The sequence below is a fragment of the Artemia sp. Qi Xiang Cuo genome, chromosome 11 (assembly GCF_049724085.1).
Source record: "Artemia sp. Qi Xiang Cuo chromosome 11, ASM4972408v1, whole genome shotgun sequence".
In the NCBI taxonomy this organism is placed as follows: domain Eukaryota; kingdom Metazoa; phylum Arthropoda; class Branchiopoda; order Anostraca; family Artemiidae; genus Artemia; species Artemia sp. Qi Xiang Cuo.
Genome location: NC_142804.1, coordinates 18682640 through 18708977, shown reverse-complemented (window position 1 = coordinate 18708977; position 26338 = coordinate 18682640). Strand labels below are relative to the sequence as shown.

General features: G+C 35.5%; 1 protein-coding gene across 1 annotated transcript in view; it reads right to left on the bottom strand.

Moving 5' to 3' along the window:
* Positions 1 to 26338, bottom strand: part of LOC148946726 (uncharacterized) — an 80325-nt gene that overhangs the window by 30810 nt on the left and 23177 nt on the right. The window contains exons 2-3 of the mRNA XM_089096350.1: positions 20725 to 20805; positions 17365 to 17466 (exon numbers count right to left, since the gene is read on the bottom strand). Of these exons, the coding sequence (XP_088952476.1) occupies positions 17365 to 17466; positions 20725 to 20805 (183 nt within the window). The remainder of the gene's footprint in view (positions 1 to 17364; positions 17467 to 20724; positions 20806 to 26338) is intronic.

Genomic DNA, 26338 nt, shown 5'->3' with positions numbered 1-26338 from the left:
ACCTTTTTTTCTCTTTATATTTAGTCAGCGTTGCCAGTCAAATTTTTCAGTTCAATGCAAGGTTTGAAGATGACAGGCTAGGTTAGATTAGGTTTGGTTAGCTTATGTTTTTAACCCATTTTTGATATTTATAACCAAATTTAACCTAATTTAGCCTAATCTAACCTAAGCTAAACTGACATAATCTAACCTAACTTCAACTTTCACCATCATTCATTCGCGTTAGCGTATATATTGATCCTCATTGTCACTTATCTTCTAACCGCAGACAAAATGAGCCTCTTCTTGATGTCATGGCGTCACCATAGGCTCGATACAACTACCCTGGGAAAAATAGGAATTCTTTCTTAAAGCTGTGACCTATTTTAGATTCTTAGTGGCCAGAAATGTCAATATACCAGATGAGAAAAAACGAAACTATGTAGCCGATTTCGAAGCCGAGCCCCGGCAGTCAGCATCAGGGTTACCGCTGTAGCACGAAAGTGCTGTTTTAGCACTACTCCATTATATGTAGCACTGTAGCACGTGCATTCAGGGTTGCCACCTGTAGCTCTAAAGTGCTATTTTAGCACTATTACAGTCAATTTTTTACTGTAGCACCAAAAATAGCTGTGTAGCACGCAAATTTGGGCTTTAAGAGCTGAAATTTGGACACTTTAGGAACTGACCATGATGGCAACCCTGCTGTCCTTTCAGCCAAGATTGTGATGGCGTTGTTCTTCTAACGTAATAAAGAGGTTCTTGCATAATGCTTGAAAATGGCCCTTAACTTTGCAAAAAAACATTGATAGTTAGTGGCTAGTAGGAGGGTGGTTTAATTTGGGAACCAAAAGTCGATGACTTGCAACAATGATATGCTCTGTTGCTGAAGCTTTGCAAACCAGCAAAGATTTTGCAAAAAAAATAGATTCAAATGTCTTTTTATCCAGGTTTTTAGCTTTTCATCAACATTTTGGACAGTGCCATTCAATAGTGCTAAAAAAAATGTACAGGGATAATATCTTGGCCATTTTTTCACACTGATGCGATTATTTTTATCGGAAAATGGCTCACCGATAGTGTACGCAGGAAAATTGTAAAACTGTTCACACAGAAACAGTTCATTATCGCCATTGAAGCGCGAAAACTATTATGAGACATTCAAACAGCATAGGAATATGAATAGGCTAAATCAAGCTCTATGAGCCAAGAAAAATATTCAAAGGGCAAGGCTGTATTAGCCTAGACTAGCTGTGCCTATTTTATAATATAATAATTATCTGCTGAGTTCGTTTACCTGGAAATGTCCTCCGGAGCCTCGAGGATTAGAATATTTGATAAAAGGACATGGTTCTCATGCCTTTTTCATATATTAATGGACAGCTTCAGATAAACATGGAAAGATTCTCAGACATTTGTAAGTAGTATTGTATTAATACGTCCTACGACACACATCATCATTTGGCTACTTTTTGAAAATCACATTAAATATATTTTTAGCCCCAAAAAAAATCACCTGTGATATTTTATAAGTACAAAATGAAAATGATATAAATATGTCAATCGTGAGTTTTTCTATTAGAAAAATAATGTTAGTAATGACATTTTTTTCTTTTATTCTAGGCTACTGCAAATCAACAAAAAGACAAATTAGTTCAGTGTGTCAACATTGATTTTCTTTTTTCATCAGTTATTATAATGTTCGGTGTAATTGACTCATTCGCCCAATGGGTGCCAGAAAGATACCTGATAAGAAAAAATACATCAGATATCCAAAGACCAAAACTTTTGTTCCTTCTATTGAAAAGACTGGAGAAACGGTACAAGTTTGAGTGAAACTAACCTTAACAATAGGACAGTAATTACCCAAGATCCCTTTTAAGGGCTAAAAATGAGTGACACTATAGCGTGTGATCAGTTGCTATGGTCTAAACTAAAACATTTTAGTTTCCTGTCCTTGGCACCAAAACGTAACAAAATTTGAATTTCATGTCCTTGGTACCAAAAATTCCAAATCTAAAGAAAAATCTTGATTGAACCTAAGGTAAACGGATACAAGAGATGAAAAAAATAATTTAATTTCATGTCCTTGGTACCAAGACTTCCAAATAATAAGAAAAATCCTAGAAAACCATAGTTTTTAGGTATGATTGCGTCTAAGACACATGGGATTCCAGAGATGGAAAACCTTTTAAATTCACGTCCTGAGTACCGAAACTTCCAAATATAAAGAAAAATCTTAATTGAGGCTAAGACACATGGATCCAAGAGAAGAAAAACTTTTTTAATTTCATGTCCTCGGTACCAAAACTTCCAAATATAAAGAAAAACCTTAATTCAAACCTGATCGTGATATGTGCATCTGATACAGTAGAGAGAATGTTATATCATAGGACCCTCGTCTTATGGATGTGTAAAAGTGAACTTTTAATCAATAAACATCTTTAAGCTTAACCTAGGCTGTTGTCATGACTTCACCAATTCTTTTGAGTCTCATGCAACAAATTTAGAACATGTGGAGAATCGAATAGATGAGATGAATCTGGAAGAGATGAGGAGAAAAATATTGAATGAAATAAAATCAACTAGAATGAAAATATTCTCAGTTTTAGACTGGTCAAGTAAGAAACTAACGAAAGAAAGGGTTAACCCACCATGAAAGCTCAAAATCACAAGGATGCTTATGGAAAACGAGGGACGGCATACTAGAAAGAGATCACGAAGAGAAAAATAAAAGATCATGAAAAGCATGGTCTCCGTACCGGAAATCTTCATACTCCTTAAGAAATTACAGAGATGATTCATATAAAAGAAATATGACATACGTTCATCATCATCGTTCTGGAAGAGCCCCCGTTTATCAATTTGTGTCAAATCTCGTTATTGATGGCACATATTAGCAAGGCCGTATCCAGGGGGGGGGGGTTACCCGGTTTACCCCCCCCCCCTCGAAATTTTTGACCGAGTCGAAAATTAGTCTAAAAAATAGCTGTAAAGACAAAACCTTACCAGAAAAAAAATATGCTCCCACACTAAATCCTATTGCATTTTGTGGGTTAACGGTTTTGATCAGCTTACACAATTAGGTAACCGTAGGTAACCCCATGTTCACCTGACCTTGCATAGTAAATTAGGGTTAATAATATGCGCTCTGATCAACTTACGCAATTAGGTAACCCCATGTTCACCTGACCTTGCATAGTAAATTAGGGTTAATAATATGCGCTCAGATCAGCTTACGCAATTAGGTAACCCCATTTTCACCTGACCTTGCACAGTAAATTAGGATTAATGGGCGCTCGAGGTATGGTAAAAGGGAGTGCAAGATTATCAGTTCAGTTCAGTTCAATTTCGGACTTGGCTAAGAGAGGAGCGATTTTGAACATGAAGAGGAAATGTGGCATTACGTCGTTTTTCGCGCCAAAGGTCACCAGGGATGTTTCTGACAGTGGCATTAGCGGGACATCTGCGGAGAATTTATCTACACCTGTGGATCTGAAGGGCACTGGAGCCATCGTTGAAGCTTCTGAATCACGCACACTGGAACCAACCACGACGAAACACGCACTTGCATCAACCCAGTCTTTGTCGTTGTTTGCAAATGACATCGGTTGTTTTGTCAACAAATCATCCAGTCGCGATTCAAATTATAAGATTAATTTGTTGAATATCTACTGGACTCCAGATATCTCCTAAGTTTTTCCAGTATCCGAAAAACGGAAGCTAAAGTTTCGGTTAACTTGGCTCGCTCGTTCCAGTTTGCTGTCCAACTCTCCACCTGAGGACGCTGCTTTTTGCAGATTTTGCGTTTTGTTCTCGTCAGAGACAGCTGGCCAAGGCTGCCACCAGCGCTTGGGGAATCTAGTCACCAAACCATTCAGAAACTGGAAGGATGCGATAGAGTGCTTCACAACTCACCAACAAGCACAGTTTCATAGAAACTGCATCGTATCGACTGAAAACTTCATTTCTGTCTCGGAGAAAAGGCAGGACAATATCGTACATCAACTAGACGCGGCGAGGAAAGCACAGGTTCAAGAAAATCGCCAGAAGTTGCGACCAATTGTTGAGATGGTGATATTTTGTGGGCGGCAACAGCTTTCCCTTCGTGGTAACAACGATTCCAGCCCCATTTCGGTCTCGGATCCAGAACCTTCTCAACATGATGGCAACTTCCGAGTACTACTGCGGCTGAGGGCGAGACACGGTGACGATGTTCTGAAGAACCACCTTCTTTCTGCGGCCGGAAATGCCACATATCTTTCTCCCATCATCCAGAATGGTATTATCACCGCATCCGGGGAGCTTCTTCAGCAGTCTATTGTGGAAAGAGTAAACGCAAGTCCATGCTTTTCGGTGCTTGCCGATGAAACGGCGGACGTTTCGAATACCGAGCAGCTGTCTGTTTGCGTCCGCTACACTTTCAAAGGGAACCTGCATTAGGACTTCCTTGGTTTTACCCCAGTCTCTGACTTGACTGGGCAAGGCTCATCAATCCTGCGATTTCTCGAAAGCCTTGGTCTTAATCTGAACAAGATGGTTGGTCAGGAATATGGTGGTTCGGCAGCGATGAGTGAACATCTTAGGGGTGTCCAGGGTGTTATACGTGAAAAGCATCAGAAGATACTTTACGTCCATTGTCGTGCACACAGTCTCAACATGGTCATCTCTTCTGTATACTCTATTCTGGCGTTTAAGCATTTCTTCGATGTCTTGTCACAAGTCTGCATTTTTTACTTTAAAAAAAAATGCCCCTTATAGATACGAAAGTATGCCTAGTGGACGCGTCCTCGTTCGCGAGGGGCGGACTAACGGTCTCGATCTAACGTAATATTGCTCGAGGATGTTAGACCAAGTCCACGGGAAAAAATCGGTTAAACCCCCCCCCCCCCCAAAAAAAATCCTGGATACGGCCCTGCATATAAGAATGTTTTGGCCTTTATATTTACAATAGACATTTTTTAATATATTGTCCGTTATATATTTTTGAAGGGATAATATGACAATAGGTTGTTAAATTGATAAGAAAATGTCAGACTTAAATCAAGGATTTGTCTTGCAATTGGCAAGTTTTAGGTAAGTGCTGTATGTTACATTTTAGAAAAAAAGCTTGAATCAAGGGATGTGGATTGACAAACCTTCATTGATTTTGAAAATTAAAGGGTTTTTAACAGGTTCTTATTAGAATCGGACATGATATGCAGGTAATGAGGTTGAAATAGACAATTTGAAATGATTTCTGAATAAATTTGACTGGGTAATAGCAAATAGTTGTGTCATGGGAATATTTTTTCGAAGGGGACTACAGGAAATTATGCTGTTAATTCAAAGATTTGTCTTTGCAGTTAGAATTCGTTAATGAAATGTTTGACGATGCATGCTAGAAAATGAGATTGTCATAGAAACTTATGAAATGATTTCTGTGTGAATTTGACTGGTTATTAACAAATAGTTCTGTCATGTTAATATTTGTGGAAGGTCTTAGGTAAATGTTTGATGTTACATGACAGAAAAAAGCTTGAATCAGGGGATTACATTTAGAAACCGGCATTTATTTTGAAAATTAAAGGGTTTTTAGCAGGTTCATATTAGAATCGGACATGATATGCAGGTAATGATGTAGACATAGATAATTTGAAATGATTTCTGCATAAATTTGGCTGGTTATTAGCAAACAGTTTTGTCATGTGGAAATTTTTTCGAAGGGGACTATAGGACATTATGTTATTAAATAAAGGATTTGTCTTTGCAGTTAGGATTCGTTAAGGAAATGTTTGACTATGCATGCTAGAAAATGAGACTGTCATAGACAATTTGAAATAATAATAATTTATTTTTAACCCACATCACATACCAAATGATAATTGTGGAGTATAACAAAAACGTAAATAATACACTACATAAATGAGTACATAAAACTTAGAAACTTCAAGAGAAGCAGAGTAACCAAAGAAGAGAAAAAAACATTCAATATACAAAACACGACAAAAAATGAAACTATGACAAAAGACGGACCATGACTTAATACAGCGGACCAGGACTTAATGAAGCATCATTTAATAATTTAGAACTTCATGTTTGAAATATTTGAATATTATCTGTTCAAGAATACACGAATTTAAATTACTATTGCGAACAAAAAGAACAAAAACTACAGCAAACGAGTAAGGCCACTGTAGGCTGACATATACGTATATGTAGACTGGGGTAATTTTCCGGCAAGTTCCATATGTCTTGACCCAATATCCGGAAGACCGTAAACAGACATGAGATTCTGATTTCTATACCATGGAGTCTAGAAAGCGGGAAGATCTGGTATAGATTTTTATACCAGATACAATAGAAAGCGGGAAAACCGCAAATAACATGAATGAACTGATATGATGTCTTTTTGGTGGAAAATAGGGTAAATCTGATGTGATGTCTTTTTGGTGGAAAATAAAGTAAATTCCAGACAGAAAAAAAACCGAGTGATCTGTAAAAACCGAATGTAATTTAGCAAGAGACTTTCAATTGTATCTACCTTGATTTGCAACAACTTTAGAATAAATTAACTGAATTTTCTTCTTGCAATCATCGACGAAGAGCTTTTGGAAAGATTTTAGTGTTTTACTATCGTTGATACTCAGCCACCGAAAAGAAAGAACCGACGGGACAGAAAAAGATCCGCAAACTAGAGGGGTCAAATTATTACTTAAATGAGAAATATTCACACTTTGAAAGATTAAGAGAAAGTCCAATGGTATGAAAATTATATGCTATTGTTAAACCAGACAGGGAAAGCCCTTTTTAGTCCTGGTGATCAAAAGGATATCATCTGCATAAGCAGGATAAGAGATGTTAACGGAATTAAGAATGCAAGTGAATGGGATAGAAGAAAGAACAGATGATTACAAAACTTAAAAATAGAAGGAGCAAGGACGGCACCCTGCCAGACCCTACGCCGCACTGGAATTTTGCTTTCGGAAACACTCATGTCCATTTTAATCCGCAAAAAAGAATTTGAATACCCATATCTACACACCTGTGGAATTTATCTACACCTGTGGATCTGAAGGGCACTGGAGCCATCGTTGAAGCTTCTGAATCACGCACACTGGAACCAACCACGACGCAACACGCACTTGCACCAACCCAGTCTTTGTCGTTGTTTGCAAATGACATCGGTCGTTTTGTCAACAAATCATCCAGTCTCGATTCAAATTCTAAACTTCGTTTGCTGAAGAGCCCTTGGACTCCAGATGTCTTCTACATTTTTCCAGTATCCGAAAAACGGAAGCTGAAGTTTCAGTTAACTTGGCTCGCTCGTTTTAGTTGGTTGTCCTACTCTCCGTCTGAGGACGCTGTTTTTTGCAGATTTTGCGTTTTGTTCTCGTCAGAGACAGCTGGCCAAGGCTGCCACCAGCGCTTGGGGAATCTAGTCACCAAACCATTCAGAAACTGGAAGGATGCGATAGAGTGCTTCACAACTCACCAACAAGCACAGTTTCATAGAAACTGCATCGTATCGGCTGAAAACTTCATTTCTGTCTCGGGGAAAAGGCAGGATAACATTGTTCATCAACTGGAAACGCTTAGGAAAGCGTAGGTTGAACAAAATTACCAGAAACAGTAACCAATTGTTGAGACAGAGAAACTTCTTGGGTAGTAGTAGCTTACATTTCATGGTAAAAGCGATTCTAAACCCATTTTGGTCTTAGATGTAGAACCTTCTCAACATGATGGCAACTTCCGAGCACTACTGCGGCTGAGGGCGAGACACGGTGACGATGTTCTGAAGAACCACCTTCTTTCTGCGGCCGGAAATGCCATATATCTTTCTCCCATCATCCAGAATGGTATTATCACCGCATCCGGGGAGCTTCTTCAGCGGTCTATTGTGGAAAGAGTAAACGCAAGTCCATGCTTTTCGGTGCTTGCCGATGAAACGGCGGACGTTTCGAATACCGAGCAGCTGTCTGTTTGCGTCCGCTACACTTTCAAAGGGAACCTGCATTAGGACTTCCTTGGTTTTACCCCAGTTTCTGATTTGACTGGGCAAGGCCTGGCTTCATCAATCCTGCAATTTCTCGACAGCCTTGGTCTTAATCTGAACAAGAAGGTTGGTCAGGGATATGACGGTGCAGCAGCGATGAGTGGGCATCTTAGGGGTGTCCAGGCTGTTATACGTGAAAAGTATCCGAAGGCGCTTTACGTCCATTGTAGTGCGCATAGTCTAGACTTGGTCATCTCTTCTGTATGCTCTATTCTGGCGTTTAAGCATTTCTTCGGTGTCTTGTCACAAGTCTGTAGTTTTTACTTTAAAAAAAAATGCCCCTTATAGATACGAAAGTATGCCTAGTGGACGCGTCCTCGTTCGCGAGGGGTGGACTAACGGTCTCGATCTAACGTAATGTTGCTCGAGGATGTTAGACCAAGTCCACGGGAAAAAATCGGGTAAACCCCCCCCCCCACAAAAATCCTGGATACGGCCCTGCATATAAGAATGTATTGGCCTTTATATTTACAATAGACATTTTTTAATATATTGTCCGTTATATATTTTTGAAGGGATAATATGACAATAGGTTGTTAAATTGATAAGAAAATGTCAGACTTAAATCAAGGATTTGTGTTGTAATTGGCCAGTTTTAGGTAAATGTTGGATGTTACACGTTAGAAAAAAAGCTTGAATCAGGGGATATACTCTGACAAACCATCATTGATTTTGAAAATTAAAGGGTTTTTAACAGGTTCTTATTAGAATCGGACATGATATGCAGGTAATGAGGTTGAAATAGACAATTTGAAATGATTTCTGAATAAATTTGACTGGGTAATAGCAAATAGTTGTGTCATGGGAATATTTTTTCGAAGGGGACTACAGGAAATTATGCTGTTAATTCAAAGATTTGTCTTTGCAGTTAGAATTCGTTAAGGAAATGTTTGAAGATGCATGCTAGAAAATAAGATTGTCATAGACAATTTGAAATGATTTCTGCGTAAACTTGACTGGTTATTAAGAAACGGTTCAGTCATGTGAATATTTTTGGAAGGTTTTAGGTAAATGTTTGATGTTACATGACAGAAAAAAGCTTGAATCAGGGGATTACATTTAGAAACCGGCATTTATTTTGAAAATTAAAGGGTTTTTAGCAGGTTCATATTAGAATCGGACATGATATGCAGGTAATGATGTAGACATAGATAATTTGAAATGATTTCTGCATAAATTTGGCTGGTTATTAGCAAACAGTTTTGTCATGTGGAAATTTTTTCGAAGGGGACTATAGGACATTATGTTATTAAATAAAGGATTTGTCTTTGCAGTTAGGATTCGTTAAGGAAATGTTTGACTATGCATGCTAGAAAATGAGACTGTCATAGACAATTTGAAATAATAATAATTTATTTTTAACCCACATCACATACCAAATGATAATTGTGGAGTATAACAAAAACGTAGATAATACACTACATAAATGAGTACATAAAACTTAGAAACTTCAAGAGAAGCAGAGTAACCAAAGAAGAGAAAAAAACATTCAAGATACAAAACACGACAAAAAATGAAACTATGACAAAAGACGGACCATGACTTAATACAGCGGACCAGGACTTAATGAAGCATCATTTAATAATTTAGAACTTCATGTTTGAAATATTTGAATATTATCTGTTCAAGAATACACGAATTTAAATTACTATTGCGAACAAAAAGAACAAAAACTACAGCAAACGAGTAAGGCCACTGTAGGCTGACATATACGTATATGTAGACTGGGGTAATTTTCCGGCAAGTTCCATATGTCTTGACCCAATATCCGGAAGACCGTAAACAGACATGAGATTCTGATTTCTATACCATGGAGTCTAGAAAGCGGGAAGATCTGGTATAGATTTTTATACCAGATACAATAGAAAGCGGGAAAACCGCAAATAACATGAATGAACTGATATGATGTCTTTTTGGTGGAAAATAGGGTAAATCTGATGTGATGTCTTTTTGGTGGAAAATAAAGTAAATTCCAGACAGAAAAAAAACCGAGTGATCTGTAAAAACCGAATGTAATTTAGCAAGAGACTTTCAATTGTATCTACCTTGATTTGCAACAACTTTAGAATAAATTAACTGAATTTTCTTCTTGCAATCATCGACGAAGAGCTTTTGGAAAGATTTTAGTGTTTTACTATCGTTGATACTCAGCCACCGAAAAGAAAGAACCGACGGGACAGAAAAAGATCCGCAAACTAGAGGGGTCAAATTATTACTTAAATGAGAAATATTCACACTTTGAAAGATTAAGAGAAAGTCCAATGGTATGAAAATTATATGCTATTGTTAAACCAGACAGGGAAAGCCCTTTTTAGTCCTGGTGATCAAAAGGATATCATCTGCATAAGCAGGATAAGAGATGTTAACGGAATTAAGAATGCAAGTGAATGGGATAGAAGAAAGAACAGATGATTACAAAACTTAAAAATAGAAGGAGCAAGGACGGCACCCTGCCAGACCCTACGCCGCACTGGAATTTTGCTTTCGGAAACACTCATGTCCATTTTAATCCGCAAAAAAGAATTTGAATACCCATATCTAAGAAGAAATATTACCGAAATGTTTATACTGTGACTAAAAAGGGGAAAAAATAGCTTGGGAATGGGTAACGGAGTCAAAGGCCTTGGAGAGGCCTTTGAGTATCCAAGGCGCATAAATGTAACTCGAATTCATTTTTAGTGACCTCAGTAAGAACATTCGCCAAAACTCGATGGGCTTGCTGGCAATTTACCCCAGCTGAAAACCCGATCTGGTTTCCACCGAAATATGTGGAAGAGTTAACTGAAGGGGGGAGAAGATACTCGAAAATGTTACTTATATTGCATGAAACCGTTATTGGTCTATGAGATGTACACTCAGTCGGAATTTTTCCTTTTTTCAAAATTGAGGTAACAGTTGCACACAAATAGCTTTCAGGAACCACCAAGGTTCATAAACATATTTGGAAAAGAAGTTTTAAATGTTCGACAAGAGCTTGACAATCAACCTTTAGGTGTTTGGCACATATGACAACACCATCAGTAGAACTTAACTGCACCTTCTTTATAGCTTTATAGCTTCTTTATAGCTATTTTTTAGACCTGGGAGGATCTGGTTCTGGCAGAGTGAGGTAGGAAGTGCAGAATTAAGAAACTTCATAAATTTGGCATGAACAAGATGGTTTACGGTGTTAAAAATCTGGTCATAATATTTGCACCAAGCAGCAGGGCTAATTTGTGTACTTGTTGAAAAAGAATTATCAATTTTACCTGAATTTACTACCTTTTTCCTATCTAAATTGCTTGTCGGGAACTTACAAATTTTAGATTTTGCAGACCGTAAATACTTTTTATACTCTATTTTAGTTTTCTGTTTACCTCAATTACTACGCCATTAAGTGGCCATCCGCAAGAAACCAATATACGCAGCCAACATTTGGCTGTATTTTTCACTGTTTTTGGAACTGGGTTCCACGACCATTCCGGCTTCGCGTATTAAATTTTACGCGATCCTTGGTAACGGCCACTCTTTCGATTTCCTTCATACATAATATAATATAGATGAAACTCAGAGAGGAAAGAAAATAACAAAATGAAAAGTAAAATCAAAAAAGGTGAAAAAACGAGGATTTTGTCAGCCAGTGGCGAACCATGAAGAAGAAGCAAATATTTCGACAAGGACCTCCCCCGAGTCGTCCTCAATGCTAAACAAAAAGAAAGAAACGAAAAAAAAAAAAACGAAAATCAAACCTTTCGAAGTTTACTTATCAACGACAGAACAGAAACTGCACAGAACAGAGTTTGGCCAACTGCAAAGACAAATCCATGATTTACCATATAATTTCCTATAGTCCCCTTCGGAAAAATCATCATATGGCAGTACCATTTGCTAATAAACAGTCAAATTTATGCAGAAATCATTTCAAATTGTCTATGTCAACCTCATTACCTCATATGTCAGCCTCATATCCAACATTTACTTAAAACCTTCCAAAAATTTTCACAAGACTGAACCATTTCTTAATAACATGTCAAATTTACGCAGAAATTATTTCAAACTGTTTATGACAATCTCATTTTGTAGTATATATCATCAAACTTTTCCTTAACAAATGCCAACTGCAAAGAAAAATCCTTGATTTAACAACATAATGTCCTATAGTCCTCTTCGAAAAATATTGATATGACAGAACCATTTGCCAATAACTGGTCAAATTTATTCAGAAATCATTTCAAATTGTCTATTTCAACCTCATTACCTGCATATCATGTCCGATTCTAATAAGAACCTGTTAAAAACCCTTTAATTTTAAAAATCAATGAAGGTTTGTCAATGTACATCCCCTGATTCAAGCTTTTTTCTAATGTGTAACATACAACATTTACCTAAAACATGCCAGTTGCAAGACAAATCCTTGATTTAAGTCTGACATTTTCTTATCAATTTCACAACCTTTTGTCATACGACCCCTTCAGAAATACATCACGGAAAATATGGTAAAAATATTTAGTGTAAATATGAAGGCCAAAACATTCTTGTACGTGCCATCAATAACGAGATTTGACACAAATTGATAAACGGGGGCTCTTCCAGAACGATGATGATAAATTCGCGTATGCCATATTTCTTTTATTTCTCTTCTATTTCTTAAGGAATGTAAAGATGTCCGGTACGGGGACCCTGCTTTTCTCGATCTTTTTTTTTCTCTACGTGATCTCTTTCTAGTATGCAGTTTCTCGTTTTCCAAGAGCATCATTGTGATTTTGAGCTTTCAGGGTGCGGTAAGGGCGCCCTTTTGTTATTCCTTTTATAATTCCTTTTGTTAGGTTCCATCTTGTTAGATTAAGTTCAATTCATTCACTGAATATACGCGAAGGCAACCATTCTTTTATATGAAAACATTCGCTTGAGATAAGGATAGGGCCCCACTGGAAATCTTGGAATTGCTAGAGAAAAATTCCTAACATGCTTATCACAGAAATTGAGATAAGAATGTGCGCTTGGAATGATGTTCTATGTTGGCGCTTACAATAATAGCATTCTTTCGTTGAGAATAATCGTTTCCAGGAAAATGTTATGGCTCTTGTTAAAAGCAGAGAGAGGACATGAGGGATTGATAACTCGTTAAAATAATGCCCTATGTGTATCGTTAAAGTAATGCCCTATGTGTGTCGTAAGAATGATGGGATATGTGTGTCACAGGAATGATGGGATAAGTGTGCCGTAGGAATGATTGGCTAATGTTTGTCGTAGGAATGATTGGCTAATGTTTGTCGTAGGAATGATTGGCTATGTGTGTCGTAGAAATGATGGGATATGTGTGTTGTAGGAATGATTGGCTATGTGTGTTGTAGGAATGATTGGCTATGTGTTTCGTAGGAATGATTGGCTGTGTGTGTCGTAGGACGTATTAATACAATACTACTTTTGTAATGTATGGTTCTAAAAAGTTTTTAACTCAGAATAACTGAAGCGATTTTCAACGGCTCAATAAAAATATTCCAACACAGCCGTTGACCAGTTATGAAGCATAAATCTGCAGCAAAAAAACGGATGAAATTTGATTGATCACGCAAAAACATCCCTTTTTCGTGAAAACGCATCAGTGTGAACCAAGGGTAACTTGATTTAAACGATATTACCTCGTATGGGTTTTGCATGTAATAATTACAGACTATTTACTTGTCTCTTTAAACTGTTGATTTTTTTTTTTTTAATATTGGACATTTCAAAAGTCTGGAATCAAAAAAGTGTTTGCTCTAGGTGCTTATAAATCGATATTTCCCAATTACCATAAATCGTGTTTAATTATTGTTTAGGAGCCTTATCACCCGTTTTAAAATAAGTGTGTCATCACATCAAAAATGAAAATCATGAGGTTAAATTTTGTACGCTCCACATAATTTGAATTGCCTTTTCAAATTATATATGTTTGTTAAAATAATGTTTTAAATAACCTTTTTAGAGGTACGCTTATGAACATGACTTTCTTGAGTAAAAAAATAAAACTCCTAAAATGAAAGTTTTACATATTCTGTGATATAAAACACATAAGTTAGTATAAAAAATCAACAAGGTATCTTGTATTATGAATATAATCCAAAAAATCTGTTATTTTGAGAATTTTAATCCATAATACAACAAACAAAAAAAAACATAATCTATTGCATTTTCTTTTATAGACAAGTAATTTGGCTATTCAGCATGTTGTTCTATAAGTGTGTCATCACGTCAAAATGAAAAGCGTAAGCTTAAATTTTGCACGCTTCATGTGCTTTAAATTGCCTTTTTAAATTATTTATTTTGTTCGGTAAGATAAACCAAGATTTTTTGACAAAATATTTTGCACTAAAATGAATTCCCGAACAGAGAGCATTAAACTAATAGTTAAGCTAATTAATTAATTTTCAAAGTAATAAATCAGGGTTCCCTGCTTTTTTTACCCCGTGACTAGAAATCGGTTCGGTACTTCATGGCTAATGCACCCTAAAGTATAATACGAGTAGTTTCAATGTTTTCCTTTATTTTCAATGTTTTTGCTAGTTTGAAGAAGAAAAGTATTAACGTTACCCTCACAGAAAAAAGAAAAAAGAGACATTGCAATATAAATATCATTTTTGGATCTAGAGAACTGCAAATATCGAAAAATAATGCAGATATTGATTTTGGCATACTTATTTGAGATCACTAATATGTAAAATTATGTTGATTTTAAAAAATGAGGTTGAACGCTTTCCAATCATTCAAGTCCTATGGGATCTTGTTTGTTCACTGAAATATTGGGAAAGCAGTTCCAAAGTATCACCATATGAATAAATTAAAAAAATTAATTTATGTTAAGATTAACATAAATTAAGATGTTAAATCCTGCACCGTTATGCACCGTCAAGAGTTAAATCCTCAAGTCCTTAAGGTATCTTCCCTCTGAAACAATCGATTTAACGTATTTCCAATCTAAAAAACCGCGTATGTAAATGTAATTCAGTAAATATTTAAACTGAAAGTAGGGAAAGTAAATCAAAAGTTCGAACTAACAGAAGTTATTACGTATATGAAGGGGGGGGGGGACCTTCTTAATACCTCATCCCTCAAGTTATAGTTTTTTAATACTTTTAAAAAAGCTTGTTATTGTTCTAATTAAGCGACCCTTGTATTTCAGAAGTCGTTCTTAAAGGACTGGGGTAAAAAGTCAAACTTTAACGTGAAGAGCGAGGCATTAAGAAAGGGGGAATCCCCTTTTATGCGTAATAATTTCTGTTCATTTTAATTTTTAATGTTGCTCTCTTCTTTCAGTTGAAAAAAAATTGTTTTTTATATTTAGTTTCCGATTTTTTTTTAATAATACTGGTAAATATGACTCCCCCTCCACGGAATAATCTACTAGACAATTCAAACCCACTGAAAATGTACCCAGGACAATTACCATTAACATCTACACATGTAAAATTGAGCCAGTAAAGAGAAAATAGGACAAATAAAAAGAATTTGTGTAGGGATTCCCCCAGTGTAAAATTTCTCCTGAAAATTTCCCCCCCCCCCACCAAAGAAAAAAAAAAATTCTCCCCGTGAAAATCCCCCAAGCATAAAATTCACCCTCCCCTCAACCGAAAAATATATGTATACTTCCCAATAACAAATAGTACAGTCTACGTAAACAATGGGCAAATTTCATAAACTTAAAGACCTTTTCCCCAGGGGCTGTGGAAGGTCATATTATCTTTAGAGACATAGATATTGGATCTTTCAACTATGATGAACGATATGGCTATCTCAAAATTTTGATCCAGCGACTTGGGTGAAAAAAGGGGCTTGAGAGGGGGTCTAGATGCCATCGAAATTTTTGGTCACTTAAAAAGGGCACTAGAACTTTTAATTTCAGTTCGAATGAGCCCCCTCCAGATATTCTAGGACCATTGGCTCGATATGACCCCCCCTGGGGAAAACAAAATAAAAAAATCAAATATACATACATGCGTGATCTTTCTTTTGGCATAAGATGCAAAATTTCACATTTTTAAAGATGGGAGCTTGAAACCACTACAGTAAGATTTTCTAATAAGTTGAATCTGATGGTGTGGTTTTCATTAAGATTCTTTGAATTTTAATGCCAATATTATTGATAGCTTCTAGGGGAAGAAGCTGAAGGTGGCTGCCCCCTCTCCCCCCCCCCCTAGAAGACCAAGAATAGGCCACATAAAAAGTTCAAAATTTCTTACAATTCAAAAATCTCTCAATTTTTGGTAAAAATTTACTCAAAATTTGTTTTAGTAGTTTGTAGATTAATTTACAAGCCATCATGGCATTAAAATAAACAATGGAACATCACTCGGCGGAAACCGTCTACAGGATGTTTTGCTGTTTACTTATACCGTGGATGGTGGAAATATAATCCAATTCGTTGAATTATTTAGGTGGAAACTTAATCAACCATATATGTTTTAAAAAAAAATTTGAAAAAACGAGAATTAAATTTTTTTTTTAATGGAAAAGACCTCATATGCAGTGATTGGTATTAGCAGGCCCATATACCAAAAAATGCTAGTGAAAAACCAGCAAAAACCAAGGCACAACATATGACACCAAACAGCTTAAGAAGGAGTGGAAACACTGACAAAATGTAATATTGCCCTAAAAACTTCACACCTTTTTAAATGGCCAGAAGATAAATTTTTAAAAAACCGTTGTTTTCAGCCATGAAATAACCTAATATGGGTCAAGGGGCAAATTTTGATGTTGTTGGTACTTTAAGTTTATAAATGTGTTTTAGAATATTCTTCGTCAATTTGGAATCTAAAAAAAAATAATCCGGAGTTCTGTGGCCTAGCTTTCGTGAGCATGTCTCTTAATCCTTATTTTTAGTAAAGATTCTCGGGTTCAACAAATTAAACTGCCATTCAAAGGTTTTCAGGTTAAAATCGTTATTTTAGGAAATATCCCCATGGTTTAACAAATCAATCTGAAAATCAGTCTTTTGGAATCTCAAACAAAATAAAAATTGTAATGGGTCAGGCTGACTTCTGTAAATATGACTTCTGAAAGGAATGTTGTCAGCCTAGTGGGAAAATTCAAGAATATCGTGATTGTGTTGGGAACAGTATTTTTTAGTGGTTTCTTATTCAGCATTTAAAGAGGAGGGGTGGAAGGGGAGAAGTGAAGTGAATCATTAAAAGTGAAGTGAAGTGAAGTGAAGTGAAGGGAATCATTAAAGTGAAGACAAAATGTGGTGAAATTATTCGGAGAGTATTGAAGTTGATTGCGAGACTTGGTTGAGAAACAGAAGTCCCCCTCCCTACAGAAGTTCCTGTTGTGACTTTCTATTTTTATGCAACTTATTCCTATTCTCGCTGCAACCCTTTTCAAAGACTACTTACCATCTTTAGACTGCATAGTGTCTCAGTTGTAGAGCCGACCCATCCGATTAATCCAGTGAAGAAAAGTAAAAAGCCAAGTGCTATTACAGCATACGAAAATACCTGAAAGGTTATGAAAAGATATTAAGATTAATCATCGAAATATTTATCCAGTACAAATCTTCCTATGCCAAGAAATCGCGAATAACAATCCTGATTTAGTAGATTTTGATCTGTATTTTTTTTATGATTTCCAAAAAGAAAAAAAAAACGCATTCGTCAAATTGAAGCTTTGCCATCTGTTCTTTCTTGCTCCAAAAAAAATCTCATGAAAAACTCTCCCCATAGAAAATACCCCCAGCAGGAAATGTGCCTCCTACACCTAAAAAAAATGTATACTTACTTCCCCATAACAAATACTATACGTAAATAATGAGAAATTTTCATAACTTAAAGACCTTTCCCCCTGGGCCCTTGGGAGGTCATGTTATCTCCAAAGACATAGATATTGGACCTTTCAACTATGCTGAACAATATGGCTGTCTGGAAATTTGGACTGAACGACTTTGGTGAAAACAGGGGCATGGGAGGAGGAATAGATGCACTACAAACTGATTCAATTTTGAGGAATCATCGAAATATTTATCCAGTCTAATACTTCCATGCCAAGAAATCGCGAATAGCAATCCTGATTTAGTGGATTTTAATCTGTAGTATTTTTTTTATAATTTCTGAAAAGTAAACAAAACGCCCTCGTCAAATTTTCGCTTTGCCATCTGCTCTTTCTTGCTCCAAGAAATTACAGAATTTATGTATTTATTTTCTAGTAAAGGGTCTGAGCAGGTTCAGTCAGCCTGTGAATCCTTCACAAAAAATAATACGCTAAACCTTAGAAAAATTTACAATATGTATCTAATATTATAGAAAGTACGTTACTAAACATTTAATCAATATTTAAATTATTATTATGGATCATATATGCACACGTGTCTGACCCCTAAGGAGGATATCAGGGACTTTTAATGGGGGGGGGGGAGAGTCGAAAGAACTATAATTCTGTTTTGAAAACACGAATCTTTCAGGGGGAGGGAGCAGCCCCTGTGAGTGAATTTATTCAGTTCCATGACATATATCGAACAATTCAGGGAATTATACTATGGATTTTTTTTTTAACAGGCACAAATATGGATGAAGATAGGCCCACTCATTTCTTAGGTCATGACTTTTAATTTTGTATTGAGCGGAGGACTCTTCAGGATAATATTTGGGAGAATTCCTATGCATTCAGATATGGTTATAAGAAGTTAGTAATATTATAACAATGTCGTATCTGATTTATGTAAATAGAAGAAATGAACTGATGACTGAATTTTAAAATGCGGTATATTTTGATAAAAACCCGTCATAACTAAAAACTAACAAAAAAAGAAAAAATGTCTGAAGTATTGTATAAGATTAACACTGTCTGAGGCATAGTTTTTTGTTGTTTTTTTTAGTCGGCGTTTCAAGGAAGCTAGTAAAAGATGTTTGTTGCCTTTGAAAAAAGATAACGTAGAATAGGAATAGATTATTTCATAAACTGCTACTGAGTTATTTCTGAAGTATGAATTTCTTGCTTTTTTCATTGAAATCAGAAAGAAACAAATTTGACGAATAGCTAATTTAATACCGTGTTAGGATACCCCAAACAACCCAAACAACCAAAAAAAATACTACTTCATACATTTTTATCCGACTTGATTGACTTATTATGGTATTTGATCCAATATTTTTTGTTTCATGGAAAAATACAACATCAAATTTTTGCAATCTTTTTATGTTATCGAGTTTCTAAGAAATTCCTTTTTTCCAATAAACTTTGCAATGGGTCAAGCAAAACATTTTTTTTCAAGAGTGGAGATTCATATATAACAGATTAAAAAATTGATTTCTATGAAAATAATTTAATAGTTGAAGAAAGAGATGGTCTATTTCTCAAATTTTGAATGATAAACTTTAACTTAATCAAGAGAGTTTTGATACTATGTACTATTTTGATGCATAAATGGAAGACATGCAATCATTTCTCTTTAGGAACATCCGGGTACAAACTACAAAAAAAAATTAGGGACAGAATTCTAATTCTTTTACACCCCCCTCCCCCTTCTTTGTACTGTATTTCAAAGTAGCCTACCTGAAAGAACAAGTATTTTCTTTCATACAAAGAAAATCAGTTTTGCCCCACGCACATAATATTTGACAATTTCATAAAAATCCGTAATCTTTAAATACCATGTCTTTTTCCTTGGTTTTAGCGTCACGCTTGTACCGAGGGGTTTCTCTCTCTCTCTCTCTCTCTCTCTCTCTCTCTCTCTCTCTCTCTCTCTCTCTCTCTCTCTCTCTCTCTCTCTCTCTCTCTCTCTCTCTCTCTCTCTCTCTCTCTCTCTCTCTCTCTCTCTCTCTCTCTCTCTCTCTCTCTCTCTCTCTCTCTCTCTCTCTCTCTCTCTCTCTCTCTCTCTCTCTCTCTCTCTCTCTCTCTCTCTCTCTCTCTCTCTCTCTCTCTCTCTCTCTCTCTCTCTCTCTCTCCGCGGATCTGTGCCAAGCGTTATGGGAAGTGTGTCTCTATCAAGCATTTCGGGGGCTGTTGCCATGTGTGACTGAACTGTGCCAAGCGTCTTTACATTTTTCTTCAGATATCTTACAGATAGGAGAATTGCTGTTCGAAACTTCCATCTTTTAAGCTTCCATATTTTCCAAAAATTTATACGTTAAATCTTTACTCTGTTTCGTTAATAATAAAATTTACGCACGAAAGTTGAACACTGTTCAACCCGACAATCATCAGCGGGATACATTATTGGGGTTGTATTGTTCGCAATTTGGACCTTATTCACAAGCGTGACTGTAATATGGTGCGGTTATTAATGTGCTACTAGGAGTTCTCATATATATATATATATATATATATATATATATATATATATATATATATATATATATATATATATATATATATATATATATATATATATATATATATATATATATATATATATATATATATATATATATATATATATATATATATATATATATATATATATATATATATATATATATATATATATATATATATATATATATATATATATATATATATATATATATATATATATATATATAAATATATATATATATATATATATATATATATATATATATATATATTTATCCATTTGTTGAGGTGATTTTAATTCACCTCGACGGACTGACATGATTGGTACAAGAGACTGACATTATCAGGATAAATCATTTTTTTTTCTTTTTTGGATAGCAATTCTTGTCGAATTCGAGCTTTATGAATTTTTGGCGATATTAATTTTCTGAGTGTAGGATTCTCACCTTTGTTTCAGCGACAAATTCACTTCCTACGGTTGTTGCGAGCACCCATGCCATGTAACTGATAATAATGCAAGCAACAATCTGAAAAAAGAATACAAAAATTGATATCTGTTTGCATAATACGTAGGCCTGCATATGGGACTTGTTTTAGGGGGCTCACATTTATAGGCAGGAGATAAGTTTATGAAAACTACACAAAATAAACAAAATTTAAGAGAAATGTTGGATAACCACATAAAATATGGGATTGCCCTTCATGTAACTGTGAAAATGGCGAAACTAATAAAAACTTCATACTTTATACTGTATCATACTTTTTAATGTCCGAAATCTGGTTAATGTTGACATTAACCGGTGAATGTCCGAAATTATTTTTTCTCTGCTTGGATTCATTTAGCTTTGCTAGTCAGCTTTTTCAGTCTTTGCAAGCTAAGATGGAAAGAGTTAAAGTTAGGTTAGTTTATGTTAAGTTAGGTTAGACTAGATTTGGTTATAAATATTGAAAATGATCATCATCTAATGATCACCTGTCAACACCAAACCTTGGATTTAATTGGAAAAGTTGACTGGCAACGCAGAAAAAATCCAAGGAGAAAAAAAATTATTTTGGACATTCACGGGTGAAAGTCGACGTTCAGGAATTTCGAACATTCACGGTAACATCTATAAATTGAAGTTCTCCATAATTGAAAACGCCCTTCGAAATCACATTAGTCCCTCTCAAAACGGAGTCATGGCTGGGTCCCTGTTACTAGCTAACTAACAGCTATAACATAAGCTTTTTAAATGTATTTTGCAAATATTTAAGAAGAAATGATCTATACTTAGTATAACACTAATTTGTTGATAAATATTTCTAAATGTTTACTTACATGGGCCGTTTAGATTTCAGGATATCTAGAAATAACAATTAGCCTATATCAGTGGCCGGTTTTAGGCCTGGGCGGGAGGAGGCTGCACCCCCCCCCCCCCGAGTTTTTTACATCTGACATTAAATTCCTTTTGTTTTATATTTCGACATTCCTTTGGTATATATGTGCCCCCAGATTATGAGGCCTAAAAACAGATTATGAGGCCTATACACCCTCTAAAGAAAATTCTTTTTAATGAACGAAGATTTTGACATGTCTAAAGAGAATAATATACATAACCCCTGTGATTACCTCTCGTTCGACAAGATAACGTATCTACACCCTTTCTTTTAATTTATTAAAAAAAAACTTTTTCACAAAATAAATTTCTCAAAAAAAAGTAAAGAACTTTATTAAAGAAAAAATGAGCAATAATCAAATCAAATAATCTACCAAGCGTGAAACTACCAAGAATCAGCATCGATAAATACATGAAACCCAAAACGAACAGAAGTCACAATAAATAACCGAGTCAAACTCAAAACGAGCTGAAATTAACATAAGTTAGGCTCAAAATCCCGATGCCTTCCCAAGGCCAAAACATAATTTGCGCTTTACTGAAAAAAATATAAATGTTTTTACAACCCTTACCCTAAGGGCTGTGAGGGTGGTTGCCATCCTCTAAGACCTAATTTCCAGAATTTTCAACTGCGTTAAACAAAATAGCTATCTCAAAATTTTGATTGGATGTGTCTGGGAAAATGGTGGGTGTGAGAGGGGCGTTAGTCTCTCTCCAATCACTATTAACTATTAAAAAAGGCACTAGCCCTTTCAATTTCCAGTCAAATGTGCCCTTTTGAAGTTTCAACGACAACGCTTTCAATAAGAACCTTATATGCCAGTAGAGTAGGAACTACCATTTCTATGGGGCCCCCGTACCAAACAGGTTTTTCTGGTAGGTAAAGATTTCTACAGGTCATTACACCTTTCAAAGAGACGGGTTTTCTATTGTGACATCGTTTTTTCGAAGGTCAAACTCATGAATACATGTTTATTTATTTATTTTTTTTTAAAATAGTATTTTTTAAATGAAGTCCATAGCACTTTGCAGAAACCCGTGAATGTAGGACTGAAAGTCCAATTACTAATCAAGTTAGTGTGACCGCCATTTTTGATCTGGTTAAGTGTGTATAATCTGGTTTGGTTTGTTATTGCGAGAGGATTACTCAATTTACATCTTAGTGTTAACTGAGCAATGACTAAAGGAACATTTGAAGGTGGAGAAAAAAAAGGGGTAATTAGCGATTGGATAATTTTAACAAGAAATGACCGAAAAAGGGTTTTGGTTTGCACAGTGTTGTCAATTTTAAATAGTTTAGAAATAAAAAAATTAACAAGAAATGGCTGAAAAGTGTTTTGAGGGAGTTGAGTTGCACGAGGGTTCAGTTACATACGGATTCAGTTACACGGGGATTAGTTAAATGGGGTCGAGTAGCACGGAGGTTCAGTTGTACAGGGTTTCGGTTATACAGGGGGTCAGTTACAGGGGGGGTTCAGTTGTACGGGGTTTCGGTTATACAGGGGTTCAGTTACATGGGGGGTTCAGTTATTTTTTCTGATTTTGCGTGTTTTCGCAAGAAAATAACTGCTCTTTTAGCAAACTTAGCCATAGCTACCTGAAACTCTGCATAAATATCTTCATTTTTAATCTAATTGCATAGCTACTACAAGATCATTGAACATTTTTTCTGATTTTGTGTGACCACCCGGCACCCCAAAGACTCCTGAGCCTCCATTATAATACTTTTTAAGGCTTTATTATATCTTGTCAGAACAAATTATTATTTTAGGAAATTATTTCGGCGAAACAGTTAGAGACATTTGAACGGTGTTGTGAGGTCCCTTACCACAACCCCAAAGGGCTCCGATCCCCCCACCCCAACCCCCAACGAAACCCCCCGCCCCCCAAGGGTCTCTGGTCCCCCCAACGACCCCCCGCGCCCCCGATGCCTCCAGAGTCCCCCATTATAATACTTTTTAAGGCTTTATTATATATTTTCAGAACAAATTATTATTTTAGGCAATTATTTCGGTGAAACAGTTAGAGACATTTTAAGAGGGTTGTGAGGTCCCTTAACACAACCCTAAAGGGCTCCAATCCCCCCCCCCCAACCCCGAAGGAAGCCCCCGGACAGCAAAGGTTCTCTGGACCCCCAAAGGACCCCCGGCGCCCCGATGCCTCCTGAGTCCCCAATTATAATACTTTTTAAGGCTTTATTATATCTTTTCAGAACAAATTATTGTTTTAGGCAATTATTTCGGTGAAACAGTTAGAGATATTTTAAGAGATGATTTTAGAAAAGGACTCGAGGGTGAAACTCTGTGGTCGTTATAATACACAAGTTCCATTTGAACGGTGTTGTGAGGTCCCTTACCAGAACCCCAGCTCTGTTGTTCTAAGCCGTTTGATTTTTTCTTTACATGGTATTCATTCAAAAAGCGAGGATTTCTGTTAAATAAATAATTCTTATATTTTTTCCGTTCAATTGAAAGCGAGGATTTCTGTTATATAAATAATTCTTATATTTTTTCCGTTCACTTGAAGGCGAGGATTTCTGTTAAATAAATAATTGTTATACCTTTTAAAATGGCTTTACGGGGTTTGAGGGGCTCTGTTGTTTTAAGCCAGTGTGATTTTTTCTTTACATGGTGTTCGTTCAAAAAGCGAGTTTTTGTATCTTTTAAAAGAGCTTTAAGAGGTTTGAGAGACTCAGTTGCCTGAGTCCGTGTGGTTTTTCTTTACTTAGTGCTCATTAAAAACGAAGTTTTGTTTTAAATAATTAGTTTTTGTATCTGTTAAAAGAACTTTAAGTGGTTTGAAAATCTCTGTTGCCTGATTCAGTGCGGTTTTACTTTACTTAGTGCTCATTAAAAAAGAAGTTTTGTTTTATATAAGTAGTTCTTGTATCTTTTAAAAGAACGTTAAGGGGTTCGAGAAACTCTGTTGCCTGATTCCGTTTGGTTTTTCTTTACTTAGTGCTCATTAAAAACAAAATTTTTTCTTTAGATACGAAGGTCTTGTATCTTTTGAAAGAGCATTATGTGGGTCGAGAGACTGATTTGCCTGATTCCGTGTTGTTTTTATTTACTTTTTACCCATTAAAAAAAAAAATTATTTGTTATTTAATTAGTGCTTGTATCTTTTAATATAGCTTTACGTGGTTTGAGAGACTCTGTTGCCTGATTCCGTGTGGTTGTTCTTTGCTTAGTGCTCATTAAAAAACGAAATTTTTGTTGTAAATAAGTAGTTCTTGTATCTTTTAAAATAACTTTACGGGGTTTGAGAGACTCCGTTGCCTGATTCCGTGTCGCTTTTCTTTACTTGATATCCCATTAAAAACAAAATTTAGGATTTCTGTTAAATAAATAATTCTTATACATTTTAAAATAGCTTTACGGGATTTGAGAGACTCTGTAAAGCAGTAGTTTTTCAGTAAAGACACTCAAAATCCTAAAAGTGTTTAATTCAAACTTTTTTAAAACTTCAAAATTTTTCAACTTTATTTATTTTTTTCTTTTTGTACATAACTTAAAATGTCAAAATATGCTTACAGCTCTAACAATTGCGCTCTGTGATTGGTCAGAGACACGATGTGACTTTCCCACTGGTATTCATGACCGGTTATTGACACTACCTAATCTATTGCATGTATTAAATCAGTATTTTTTATGCAGTGGAACGATAAACACATAAGTCATATCTTTAAAAAAAAGTGAAGATGGAGCATTTTAATAAAGTGTGTTTACATAACAAGGTTATTGTAGCATTGAATGCCGAAAAAAGAAAAGTATTTAAACTTTGAAACAAGTACATATGGTAGAACTATTGGAAATGTATGCATATATTGTCATGACAGTAAGGAATTACATTTCTTTGGAATACCGAAGAAATTTCACTCTTATGTTGGTCGTTATGTGAGATTGAGATCTCTAGAGATGATTGCACTCAAAGAGAATGCCAACATAAAAATAATCATTGATGATAGGGGACAACTCCTTGCTACTGCTGCAGGTAACACATTACCTACTGATACATCCAATCGTCACCTTTCGGGTATTAGCATTCAACGAAAGATCAATAAAAGAAAGGCCTACTCTTCTACTAATATCGTAAACCATATCTTGTCTACGTGCCGAAACTGTTACCTGTGTAAAAATAATTTGATAATAGACAGTGAAATTGCCAAAAAATGAAAAGGGCATTGTCAGAAAATATCACTATGGAATATAAAGATGAATCGATGAAAAACAAAGCACCAGCAAACGTTACTATCATTGATCAAACAGTCATTGAACCAAATAATACCAAAGACGAAAAGCATATTGAGCCTGTTGATGAGACACCAGTAAAAATTGTGTATGACTCAAAATGGAATAATGTTTATTCTAGTGATTACGAACTAAGAGAAGACAATAGCTACAATATCAAGATAGAACATGGTGAACTATTTTATGGAACAGATTCAAAATGTCCAAAGTTAATCATTGATATTAATAATGTATCGTAATATATTTATTGTATTAATATTCTACATAGCGTTATTTCATTAAAAATATATTATGCATTACATTGTTATGTGTTCATTATTTTTAGAGTAAGCTAGCATATCAAACGTTTAGAATGTCTAATAAAACGTCGGAGATGTAAGAAAAGGAATTTGCATACATCTATTGTCAGACACACGGGATAACATTGATAAAAT